This window comes from Oculina patagonica, chromosome 13 (assembly GCF_052425735.1).
Source record: "Oculina patagonica isolate OP01 chromosome 13, crgOcupat, whole genome shotgun sequence".
NCBI classification, from domain to species: domain Eukaryota; kingdom Metazoa; phylum Cnidaria; class Anthozoa; order Scleractinia; family Oculinidae; genus Oculina; species Oculina patagonica.
In genome coordinates, this window is record NC_135770.1 from 33,507,664 (window position 1) to 33,520,576 (window position 12,913).

Genomic DNA, 12,913 nt, shown 5'->3' on the forward strand with positions numbered 1-12,913 from the left:
TTAAACGCGGATTTTTTGAAAGTATATAAAGTAAAGCTGCAGTATCCACGAGAAACCGTTCAGAGTGCAGCTTATGATGTTTTGTCATTTCTTTCAGATGTGGCTGAGACTCACGGTGGCTTCGTAGATTCAAAATCAGTGGCTAATGTGACAAAGTCTCCTGAATTCCAGGCCCTCGCTCGAGGCACTGCAGAACTTCAGAGCGTCAATCTTGACTCGCTTGACTCGGACACGGCCAAAATATGCTTCTATGTCAATACCCTCAATCTTCTCATTGCGCATGCGTCGCTGATCCAGTTTGCTGACGGCTCTGGAGAAGAGATAAGTGAAGTGGAATGTCCCATTACCCGGCATGCTTCCTTTACCCGGCTCATGGATGCATTGTCTGGTTCAGGAGGGGAGGGGAAAGTAGGAGAGTCAGTTCCCTTGACCGCCCTAGAGAGGATTGCGTTTCTCAAGCAGCACTGCTACTGTATTGGACAGCTGGGTATAGTAAGGTGAGATTTGCTATCCCTGGCCCCCCCCCCCCCCCCCCCCCCGCGGGGGATGGGATCTCCGTTGCATCTCGTCAGACTGCCCTGGATTGAGAGAAACACTGGCCCAGAAAAAATCCATTGTAGTCTTCTTTCACTTTTGTGTCAGATTGATTAGAATCACTCGATATAAGCTCCAAAATGAGAAAGACGGCTTCTTATTTATGTGACCAGTATCAACGAGCAACGTATCCTCTCTCTCGAGTACACGGTACTCGTTGCCTCGTTGCTGGATCCGCTGATTATTTGTTGTTTGCTTACGGTGTGTTTGTGTTTATTTACAGCGCGTTTGACCTGCAGTTCGTTATTTTACACAAGGGACTGGTACCGCCAAGTACATTTGGAGAGGGCGTGATCATGTGTTTTCCAGGTAAAACTTGTGAAAACGTTACTTTGACAACTTCCTGCAACTAAGTTTACTGTCTCACCTCATGCTTACGCCAAGCCTCCTACGACGGACGTTCTTTTGACTCGTCACGTTAGGTAAGAAGATTGCGTGACGAGCAAAAGGAACCTCTGCGTAGGAGGCTGGCTTACACCTCACACCTGGCCCTCGCGCTTTTTGGGTTTGGATTGGTTTTTTTTTTTTTATCAGATTTATATCTTTCATGACTTTTCTCACACATTTCGTTGTAATTAACTACCCCCTTGCTCCTGACGTTTCCGGCACACTGATCCCTGCACGGACATTGGAACAAAATAGTATCGTTTCACCGTGAGGAGGAAGCGTCCACAAATATAACTGCCAAGGCCTCTTGTTGCTTTATTTTTCTAGAATTTTATGTCAGAGCACCTTTTCCAATATTAACTTTCAGAACGATACGCCGATGACGACAAGAGAAGATACAAGCTGAGTACCGCTGAGAAACGAATCATTTTTGCAATCTGTGACGGCTGTGTGTCTTCTCCGCAACTTCAGGTGAACTTTGAAATGCAAGATTTTTTTCCTTGCAGCATGTACCATAGCAGTGGTCAGTAATATGTATTCTCTCAAGTTCATTACTCCACCAAACTTCACTAACCTTGTTGTAAATGTTGTTTACAGTACTGCGCGTCATACTGTTGCTACTCCACATTTTTTTTTTATTAACTGACTTTCAACTAATTTTTTGCATCTTTATGAAAACTTTCTGATGGCTTCTATTTCAAATGGCCAATCAAAATGCAAGAACTTTGAGGAGGTGTAACATACCCGAGTAGCATACCCCACGTAACATGCAACCGCACGACCAATCACAGCGAGCGTTCATATATTACAGCTGGAGCCTCTTTTAGCATGACTTCTCACGAATTTTAGTTTTAGATGAAGTTTTAATTCTTAAGTTTTTAATTTTTATTCTAGGAAAGTTTTTTTTACTGTATTCTATTTTCTTTGTACATTTTTAGGTTTGTTGTAAGGCGCATTGATCATCCATATGTTATTTGTGCCTAATAAGCATTAAATTATTATTATATTATTATTATCCCCATCAGCAGAATTTAAAGGCATTTGTTTTTAACTTACAGGTGTTTGATGTGGATGAACTTGATGCGGAGCTCTCCACTGCTGTAGTTTCTTACATAAATTCCCGCGTATCAATGAACCAACAGACTGGACAAATCACACTGCCAGAAATTCTGCACTGGTACAGAAAGGATTTTGAAATCAAAGCACTGGATCCTTCAGGCGCCGATTCATCCGCAGGACCTGATGTTTCTCTGCTGCTTCAGATGGAGCCTTATCTTTATCCCGATTCCGCCGAAGTGCTACATCAAATGCTTCCAAACATCTCAGAAATCGCCTTTACTCCGTTTTGCTGGACATTTGGCTACTCGTTTGAGTCCGCGATGCTCGAGCGGTCATCCTCGGCCTCAGTCTTCCAGCGATCCAACTCTCTCCCGGACAGTCTTCTCAGCATGGAATTGTCTGTTCTTGCACGCTCAAGAAAAGTGGAAAAACGAGGATTGTTTAGCTTGAACGAGGTGACGCTGGAGTATTTAGAAGAAAAGTCTCCGTTGATAGCGGCCTTGACGAGTTTGGTGTGCTCCGCTCCTGTTAAAACGCAGATTTCTGAAGAAGACAGTGCACAAAACTCAAACGAAACTTCGGGGTCTGCGGAAGAAACCACCGAGTTTCCTTTTAAAGTTGCTCTGGAGAAAACTGCGAAATTTCCATTTCTTCAGCGGTACATTGCTTGCAAGCTGTACACGATAGCAAACATGTTGACACTGAGTCCCGCTGAGTCAGACGTGCCTGGCGGTAGTTACGGAAGTTATGACTTCATCAAGCTGGATTCAAACCTTCAAATCCTCCAAGGAGGTACCCACCCACCAGAAATCTCCCTGTTTTCCGTGGCTTTAGCTCCTGAAGGCAGTCGGCCACTGCAGAACGCCATCCTCAAAGCCAGCGATTTTTTCTTGCGTAGAGGTTATTTTGAAGAACTCTTGGAGTTGATAAGTTCGTCAAATCTTCGCGGCGATGGAGTAGGAGGCCCCGCTATCGACTTTTTATTGAGCTCAGCCATTCTGAGCAAGGGAGGGACGAGATCCGAGCTCCGTGAACGACTGAAAACAATTCACAATCAATTGAAGATTCCAGAAATAAAGTTCAATCACGTTGTACAAAAGAAACCTTGGGTTCTTCTACCTCGCATCAAAGATCACCATCAGCTGACTCGACTTGTTTTGAGAAAACTGAACGAGTGGAGTGCTAAGACTTGTATCGACTTGATCGACCTTTGTTTGTCACGTCCGATCAAAAACACTGTCTTGAGAAAAGACTTGGAGAGGAGGAGAAAAGAGATATCTTTGCACCAAAAGGTAGCAATGAACATTTCCTTTTTAATTTTGATCCATTTTTAGTTCCTGACAAATAATTACTTAACGTAAATCAGTTAATGATTTCTTTTGGAAAAGAAGATTCAAACAACCATCCAAAAACCGATGTATTACGTGTCTTTCGTGTGTTCAAGAATGTAGCAATAACGTTTTTTTCTATTTCCCGGATATGTTCTTGTTTCTCATTCACATCTTTGTTTCTGTCCGTCCGTCCGTCCGTCCGTCTGTCTGTCTGTCTGTCTGTCTGTCTGTCTGTCTGTCTGTCTGTTTTGTCTGTCTGTCTGTCTGTCTTTCTGTCTGTCTGTCTGTGATTGTCTTTAAAGCAAACTGTTGACTGGATTTTACTATTTGTGCATATTTTTAGTGTATTTACTTCTGTTTAAATACGGCTTTCTTGTGAAGAAGTTTTTTAACTTATGGAATTACCGTATGAAAATAAAAGTGAATCAACCAATCAATCTGTCTGCCTCTGTCTGTCCAAGTCAGTTTGCTTGCCTGTCTGCCTTCCTGGCTGTCTGTTGTTCGTTTAGTCAGTCTCGCTCGTCCATTTGTTAGGGTAGGTGCATATTTAAGAGCAAAAGAGTTCTTGTTAAGGCTAAAGACATCACACAACGCAATTGTTTATTTGATTTTTTTAATAGATTTCTCGGTGTGCAAAGTCGCCTCAATTTCAAGCCACGCACAAGGAACAAGACGAGCATTCTTTGTTGAGTCTCAAGCAGTGGCAGGGTGTGGCATCCATGTCCGAGGAAGACCCACGAGTCGTTATGGAGTTTTTGTTGTCTGTTCAACAGTTCGATCTCGCTGCAGAATGGGCCGAGCTACACAATCTTGCAAGTCATTTTCATAAGGGGTGAGTAAATAAGACAGGAAAGTGCATGTTTAGACTCCAATGTCCGTATCAACGGAATCTTACTGTTTTTGGCTGTCGTGTTAGTTAGACTTTGTCACAGAGTAAAACTACGTTATACATAACCAGAAACGCATAGATTGCCAACACACTTTATAGACGAAAGAAGTATGTGCGTATCCTGTGGTTCAACCCTTGAGCTACAGTGAAACCTCGATTAAACGAAGTGCCAAAGGACTGGGGAAATTTGTTTGTTATATCGAGGGTTCGTTGTATCCAAAACCTCGATTTAACGAATTTGCGGAAAAACAACCAAAATGTTTGTTATATCGAGGTATAGTTTTTCACGCTGTGACGCCGCACTACCCAGCATTTAATGATCTGAACGACTGTCAAAAATAACATTTGTACTTTAATGCCTAATATCCAAATTGGTACGGACAATGTCTTTGAAGTTGTTTTCCTGTTAGGAATAAAGTATTTTCATCCTTGTTGGTCTGTTCTTTTGTCGCGTGTTAACTGAAACTCGTTATATCGGAGTACATTTTACGTTTGGGCTACCGGATTGTGTTCGTTATAACGAGGATTTCGTTATATTGAGGTACTGTTCCATACATTTTACTTTAACGTTGGCCGGGCTGAAGAATATCGTTCGTTATATAATAATGAATTGTTACTTTTAACTCCAAACACACTAGGCTTTGTAATACTGGTGAGTATCGTCTTGATTATCACTCGATTATTTTATTGTTATTTTTTGACCAGAGCATCAAAGAAAGTCAACTGAAGCATCTACTCGCCAACAGCCCAGAGGAGCACATGAAAGCCTACAGGATCCTAGAAGGGCTACAAGATCACGAGATGTCTCTTTCCATCTGCGAGTCTCTTCTATCACAAAACCTACACGTCGGTCAAACCTTGTTTATAATCCAGTTCATGCTCACCAACCTCCCCTCCCTGCTGTCTCCAATCCGCATAGAGAAGTTACTCTGTACCAAGATGGGCGCCAAAGCGCTGCTGTGCCTACCAGACTCCGCGCGGCCGCATTATGAGCACCTTGTCTCCAGGCCTCCCCTGTTGTTGGAGCAGCTTCTGATGAATATGAAGGTGGAATGGGCAGCTAAAGTGTTTCAGCGAATCCAGGTATGGTGAATAGTCTAAAGGTTAAAGGGCTCCCCGCCCACGCTCCTTGCAAGGAAGCCGGGTTTGAGGTCATTCCCCAGTATCGCATTGCGCATCCCTACTGCGCATAATTTTACGCGTAATTAGTGCGCGCGTTTAAAAGAAAGGGGGGCTTTTATTTACGGCTGGACCTGGAAAGGTAAATCGTAATTTTCTGGAAAACGAGTACGGTGTAATAGTAATAGTTTTCTTTCTGCAAAATAAATACGGACTTATCCTCAGTGTAGAATACGAAACAGTCGTTGGAAACGTAACTTTAACAAGCAATCGTGACTATAATCATGGTGATATCATAAGGAATTATTGGGTATAAACAAGGTGCTGTTGCTCACTGGTTCGAGGCCTGCCCTTGTCACTAGCTGGATTTGTTTCTCGGTTGTCCCGAGCTCAAATCCTCGACCACGCTTTGTATATAGCCAACTGGTCTGCCTCCTGCCAGTTGGGATTTTTAACCTTGTTATTTTCATTTATAAATTATTTGTTTCCTCTGTTTCAGTGGCATGCCTGTAAACTAGCTATCTCGTTGAGATATGAAGCTAAGTGCATGACCACTTTAAACACATACACACACACTAAACGGGCACAGGCATTCCCAATTTTTTATTTCACAATTTAAGTTCCTATAAGATAAGCAATCAACAGGCAAAGTTTGGCTTAAATCTCAGTGCAAGGTCTATTTCAGCGGACTGACCTTCATTAGGAGTCCAGCTCACTAACCATTACGCCACTACTCCTTTATTTGAATGTGATAAATGATCATCGCAGTGAATTTCCAATTTAAGCAATTGGAATAAAGAAGCCTGAAAAAAATTCAGGGCTTCAACGGGATTCGAACCCGTGACCTCCGCGATACCGGTACCATGCTCTACCAACTGAGCTATTGAAGCCACACATTGGGAGCGATTTTGGGTGAGCGAATTGACCTCGCTCCCAATGTGTGGCTTCAATAGCTCAGTTGGTAGAGCATCGCACCGGTATCGCGGAGGTCACGGGTTCGAATCCCGTTGAAGCCCTGAATTTTTTTCAGGCTTCTTTATTCCAATTGCTTAAATTGGAAATTCACTGCGATGATCATTTTTCACATTCATATCCATCCGCAGTTCATATATGAATCATTTCATATACATTACATCACTCCTTTATTTGTTAACGTATTTTTTTTTTGTATTTTCAACAGGTCGACGTGAGCTGCATGGAAGACGCAGAGAGCCTTGGTGATCATGGATGCACAGTGAAGGCGTTCGATGAATTGTTAGCAACGTACTCTGCCAAGGCACTGGAGTTTCAGGTTGTGCAAATGGAGAGAAGTCAAACTAAGGGTGAGGGATTATTTAGTGAGAAACAGTTTTTACTCGAGAAACGTAATTTAAAGTTCAAGAGTGGGAAGCCCAAAAAATAGAGTCCTTTAAAAGTCGTTTTACGGTTCAGATTACCTTTCAGGGAAATGTCATTACTTATTTAGTGTTCGATGTCTCTATCACTGCGTTATTCGGTAGAAGTGTTAAAGCGAAAGATCGACGGTTTTTTACATCAAGTAACTTTTAATACCAAACTTTGAGGAATAAGGTCGTGGTGTTCTGTGGCTTGGTTAGCTTATTTTGAGATTTATTATAGTTTATAATATGCTATGGCGTGCAACTTTCATTCTGCGTATGTGAAACGGCGTTGTCGCAAGTAAACTTATTTTTAGTTAAAAATTTCCCCCCGAATTGGTTTCGGATAGCCAATCACAAGCGTTTTTTAAATAGACTGTTGATACTTAACTGCAGTATTTACCTCGTCCACCTGGAAAGTTAACATAGCGGGTACATACGAGGGAACTTTTTTGGAGCGTTCTGACAGCATTTCAAGCGATGATTTCAGTATTTCCTCGCAAAGTAGCAGCTGACTTCATTGGAAGCAGTAATTTTCGCGGAAAAGGCTGAGCTAAAAATAATTTTAGTCAGAAACTGTATCATTTTAACCTAAATTTCTATCCTTGACAGAACTTTGTAGCAGCATCATGCAGAGTCTGATTCAGACTCCATCTTCCTCACCCACCCCCTCTGCGTCCACAATGGGTGGTCGTATCACGCCCATTATGGAGTCTGGGCGCTTCACACCAGTTACCTCGACACCACTCAAAGAGAGAGGAGCGCGGGAATCTTTGGCCGGGAGCCTGGAGAGGAAAGTGCAAACCGTTCCACGGAGGAAGATTTCTCTTGACTCGCGATTGCTCACTATGGAAAGAGAGAAGAAAACCCAGAGGCAAGCCACTCCACCGCGTACCATTGGAAGCCTGGGGGCAAGGAGGACTGCGATACAAGGTGGTCTGCAGCTGTTTATTCCGCCGATTGTGCCACCGAAGATGGAGAACTGGATGCCAGACCAACAAGTGTCGCTTTGTGTCATCTGCCATGAAAAGTTTAGCATGGTGAGTTGTAGTGGCGAATCTAAATGTGCTCAAAAAGGGGGTGTGGTGTGTGGGGAGGGGAGGGGAGGGGAAGGGAGGGGGAGGGTGTAAAGGTGGGTCATTTCTTGCTTTAAAAGGAGAAGATCGGAGTGGAAGTGGACCGTTTCTTGCTCAGAAAAAGAATCAAGAGAAGCATTTGGGTAAAGGAAAGGGAAGAAAATAATGCAATAAAATTTGAGCCACACGTGAGAAAATTAACTTCTCCCTCTGCGTACTCATCGAGACGTCTAAGATTTTTCCATACTTATGACGCAGCTTTGCATGGATCTGTGCAGTGTCTGTGATTGGCTGTTGCGTGGTCTTGAATTTTCATGCTCATTTTTTTCAAGATATCGCTCTGAGATGGGATAAACAGGGTTTTGAGTCAAGGAAAATTGACATATTGAAAAAAAGTCAGGGAAAATTGAAATTATACCACCGCTGATGTAATACTGGTGAAGACTGGAAGAAATATTTCAGGGCAATGTGGTCTCAGCGGTGTTTTTTCTGTTGGTAAAGGAGGCTGGACGCTGCAACTCTATCTGCATTTTCATTTTCTGTTTGCCTTTTTTCAGTTCAATCGCCGTCATCACTGCAGACGCTGTGGCCGAGTTGTGTGCGGGACGTGCTCTCAACACAGTCATGTTGTCCCGGGATACGGGAAAAATCCCGTTCGAGTGTGCGATACTTGTCATGAGTACTTTTACTCCAGCAGGTAAGTAAACTAAGCTCGAAATCTTCCACACGACTCTGAATCCTTGTTTGATCAAGAAAAAAACACACACGACTTCATGGTGTGGCTTGGTCCAAGCCAACCGTCGCGCAAAACAGCCGTGCCAGGAAGGGAAGATCGCGGTCATGGAGATTTTGTGTAATTTCAAAAACTAAGAAACATTTCAGTGTTAATGGAAACCTTTATTTGTACATTTTAGTTATACATTACCACCAAGTGTACTAAAACTGTCGATGAGTGTCTTTGGCCATAGATGGAAAGGGTCGAAATGAATTACAATCGGAATTTTTCAAGCTCTCGTTAAGTTCTCGCATTTTTGTTTCCAAAATATGTTAGAAACGATCATGATTTATTCTTTTAACTGAATTCAGTTGATATCTTTCTCCTGGTGTTCCAGGATTATTTTCTAAACAAGTAGAGGTATTGTAGGACAGCTTCGACGAAAAACAATCAAAATCCCCGTGATACTTCCCCTTAAATAGCAGTGAGCTTTGGACAATCTAACTGAGATAAGATGAATTCGTAAGACTCTTTGTTGACACACACAGGGTGCTACAGAGGACATTTTATTGAGTTCGCCCTCTTTCGATAAAACGATCAAATCCTCACAACCTCTGAAACAGGTTGGCCGTTGCTTAGGACGCAGTTAGGAGCAATCACTCAATTTAACTTTGCAGTTTATCTTCATGACAAAATGTTGCGCTTATCATAGTTAACATATTTCTTTTCATTGTGTTTTAGGTCTCGTCCGCTTCGTGAGGAATCAAACACACCAATACGCTCAGACCCAGTTTCCTTCGAAAAGGGACGCGGTTCCCAAGGTAACGAGTTAGGTTTATGTAACACGTGATGAATATTTATAAAAAAAACGCTGCTCATAAACTTATGCAAAAAACACAAATTTTCACTCTTGTAAACTCTTGTCAACTCCAGTTGGCTCAAAACATCACATTCTCGAACACTTGAACAATTTAAAAAGCTCGCCGTTTTGTTTCAAAGTAAAGGGGCTTTGTCACGGATTTTGCCAGATTTTTGAACAGCCCCAAATTTCTATTTGTGTCGTAGGGAACCTAAATTAGAGCACTGAAACTGATAACAAGCGTCTTTGGTTGCAGATGGCTAGGATAGAAATGAATTGCAACTTGAAAAATTGAGGCTAAACTTTTCCAGTTGTTTCCGCGCGTCTTCAAAAAATCGATATTTATAGCCGAAGTTAAGGTTATACCTTCCTTTAGATGTTCAAAGATAATGTTTTTCATGGGTTAAGTTGCCTACCACTAATTTCAGAACAGTTTAGACCAAAAAATCTGCGAAATACCCGTGACGTAGCTTCTTTAAGTTTTGTGTCACACTTCAAAGCATTGCGTTACTTTTCAACTTTCTATTTCCATTTGTTTCTTTACGACAGAATCGAGTGGTCCAAGCAGTATGATTGGCAGTTATCTGGACAGAACTACATCCACTGAATGGCTAACTGAAGACATCAATGCACGATGCCTATGGAAACTAACTTTGGACGAGGAAAATAACTCGCTACTGAGAGATGAATTCTTTTATGAGCAGGTAAAATGAGTTCTTATTGACAGAACTGGGTGTGTTTAGCTACTTACCACTAGTAGCATCAACTGTAAAAAAAATATAATCATTAGTATTCCAATTATCGGAAGGTTATCGTCAGTTAGTTATGATAACCACGGTTATCACGGTTATCGTTGGACTCCGGATCGAACGGTCCGGGTTCGAGCCTTTCCTGTGGTTTTGTTTTGTGTTCTTGAGCAAGACACGGCGAACTGCTAATAGAAACCTGTCAACTTGGCCTGCTAGGGGGTAACCCTGCAGTGAACTAGCTTCCCATCAAGGGAGAGTAGCAATACTCCAAACGAACGGGGGGAGGGAAGAAGGTGGGGACTGGCACCGATGGGTTATTTGTTCTTTCCAATCTCTACTTCAAGTTGGGAGCATATGATTGAAAAGACAATCATGGGAAGGTAAGGGTGTTTAATATCTTTTGTTTTATATTGAACCATTTGTTCAGTGACGACGTCATGATTACCTCTCCAGGCCCCAAGTGCTTCCTTGTGCGTGTCTATTTTGGACCTTCACAGTGACGTCAAGGCCTGTGGCATGTTGATTCTGGACCTGTGTAATTCAATCTCTCAGAAGTTGGTCCCAGTGGCGCCAGGTGTCAGAAATGAGGAGCTGGACCATAATTTGCTTATAAGGTCAGTGCCTACTCGGTATTAGAAAGGGTAGATGAGAACAATGTTCTGGGTCGGAGCATGGTTGGTTTTTGCCGGAAATCGCAGTAAAAAGTAATCTGACTTCAGGGCTCAAAATAACGGCCGGTCAAAGGACAATGTCCGTCCAAGATGGCAATTTGTCCGGACAAACGTTCGGTTTGCCGGACATTTTGACCGGTCATGCACCAGACCAGAAAAATTTGTTATAATACCACTTTATAATGTTAATTCTAATAACTTTTTGAACATGTGGCAATATTAAGTTTTTGCTTAATATACAGTATCAGAGCAAACTCTACAACGTTCAAACCACAGATAACTCCAAAGTAAATTCCTTAACTGAAATACGTGAAGTATAAATGTCACTTCTATTCAGAAGCATGATGCATTTTTTTCGCTAGTTTTTGATCCGTGTAGTTTTGTTCAAGTCAGTTTAATTTATACTTCAATCAGTATTACGCGAAACGTCGAAGAAAAGAACGTGCAAGGTCGGAAAAGCGTTCAAAGCTTTGTAACTTAAAGCATCTGATTTGAGCGCGAAAGATGGAAAACAACGTGAGAAATGCTTGAATTCTGCCTCAGTTAATTGAATGGCGCTATCGCATCTTACAAGGGTATTAAGAAAACCAAAAAAATGCAGGCAAAACAGTGAAGAGATGGCAGGTCCTTTTCCACCACACCAACAAAGACGATTCAACGAACAGCAAAAGCGACTACTATTTCAATATTTTGACCGGTCAGAAACGACATGTGACCGAGCTAAAATCGGTTTGGCCGGTCAACATGACCGGCAACTATCCAAAAATTATTTTGAGCCCTGGACTTGAAAGTTTGTTCCTTGTTTTCTCATTTCACAGATGTTTGACTTTTCCCTTAAAATTCAAGAATTGTGTTCTCGCTGCTACTTCAATACATCGAGTGTCGTTGCTTTACAATTACTAAGAAGATCGAGAAATTTAAAGTTGTTCGTGACTCTTCCATGGCTTTCATTACCGAGAACAATATCAAAACCCACATTCATTTTCTAAAGGTCTTCTAACGAGAATGTGGTTGCTAATCAAGACTTTTTCTCAACAACGGCCCTTATTAAATCACTCTCGGGATTTAAGGATTAAGCTCATAAACACCACGCTTGTCATAATTTGTTGTTTTTGTTGATATCTGATGTCGATTCTTTCACCAGTATGATCCGCTATCTGCTGTTCAACGCCAAATTGAAGATGATGAAGGCTGGGGAGACGCAAGGAGTGGAGCTCTGCGACACGTATGTACAAGCCTCGATTCTACCATCCGTTTTCAGTGATGAGTTGTTTAAGAAACATAGAACAGGCGGTCAAATCAGGCAATGTGAACGCAAGATAGTGGCTAAGTAGAATAGACACATCATCAGCCTGTAACCGTGCTCTATAGCCCCGTGTAATTATTGCCACTGTTCGCGCGCTTAATTTTTCCCGCGCTCGAGAGACGTGTGAGACCCGACCCGAAAAACTCCATGCTGATGACGTAACTCTATAGAGATCCGTGTAGTGTTTCTGATTGGTTGTTGCACGGTTTTGAATTTTGGCGCGCAAGTAACAACCAATCAGAGACACTACACGGATCCTTGTATAGCTACGTCATTAGTGTGGACATTTTCAGGACGAACCTCAGATTTCTGTTGATTGGTAGTGGGGCAAGCATAAATGTGAGACAATTAACGCCATTAATACGCTTTCTTGAGTTGTGGGATGTCCATTTTTGGCAGTAATTATTGTGTACTTCATGTGCGAGCTTTTGTGTCACCATTCTGTTGACAGGTACCTTGGTCACGTGGACCTGATGAAGTTTCTAGTGGAGTCGAACTGTGGAGACATTCCTTCACTTCGCGACCTCATGCACCCAGACTCTGCAAGGTAAGCGATGGGGGAGGGGAGGGGAGGGTCCCCAGCACCATTACGTTGCAATATAAGCAGTGGAAAAGGGGGAGGGGGGAGAGGTTAGGGGACCATGTACCATGATTTTGCAAGATAAGCAGTGAAGGAGGGGAAAGGGAGGGGAGGGTCCCACGCACTCTGACTCTTCAAGGAAAGCAGTGGGTGTAGGGGTGGGGATGATATGGACCCTAATCGTGCAAGAAAAGCGAGAGTG

General features: G+C 42.5%; 1 protein-coding gene across 2 annotated transcripts in view; it reads left to right on the forward strand.

Moving 5' to 3' along the window:
* LOC144635157 (uncharacterized) overlaps window positions 1-12,913 on the forward strand; it is a 32,735-nt gene that overhangs the window by 13,488 nt on the left and 6,334 nt on the right. For both annotated transcript variants that reach the window (XM_078494215.1, XM_078494216.1), the window contains exons 13-26: window positions 98-497; window positions 818-903; window positions 1,349-1,452; window positions 2,040-3,332; window positions 3,992-4,203; window positions 4,968-5,343; window positions 6,560-6,701; window positions 7,368-7,795; window positions 8,389-8,528; window positions 9,288-9,367; window positions 9,955-10,109; window positions 10,608-10,768; window positions 11,970-12,050; window positions 12,583-12,678. In XM_078494215.1, coding sequence (XP_078350341.1) covers window positions 98-497; window positions 818-903; window positions 1,349-1,452; window positions 2,040-3,332; window positions 3,992-4,203; window positions 4,968-5,343; window positions 6,560-6,701; window positions 7,368-7,795; window positions 8,389-8,528; window positions 9,288-9,367; window positions 9,955-10,109; window positions 10,608-10,768; window positions 11,970-12,050; window positions 12,583-12,678 — 3,754 coding nt within the window. The remainder of the gene's footprint in view (window positions 1-97; window positions 498-817; window positions 904-1,348; window positions 1,453-2,039; window positions 3,333-3,991; window positions 4,204-4,967; window positions 5,344-6,559; window positions 6,702-7,367; window positions 7,796-8,388; window positions 8,529-9,287; window positions 9,368-9,954; window positions 10,110-10,607; window positions 10,769-11,969; window positions 12,051-12,582; window positions 12,679-12,913) is intronic.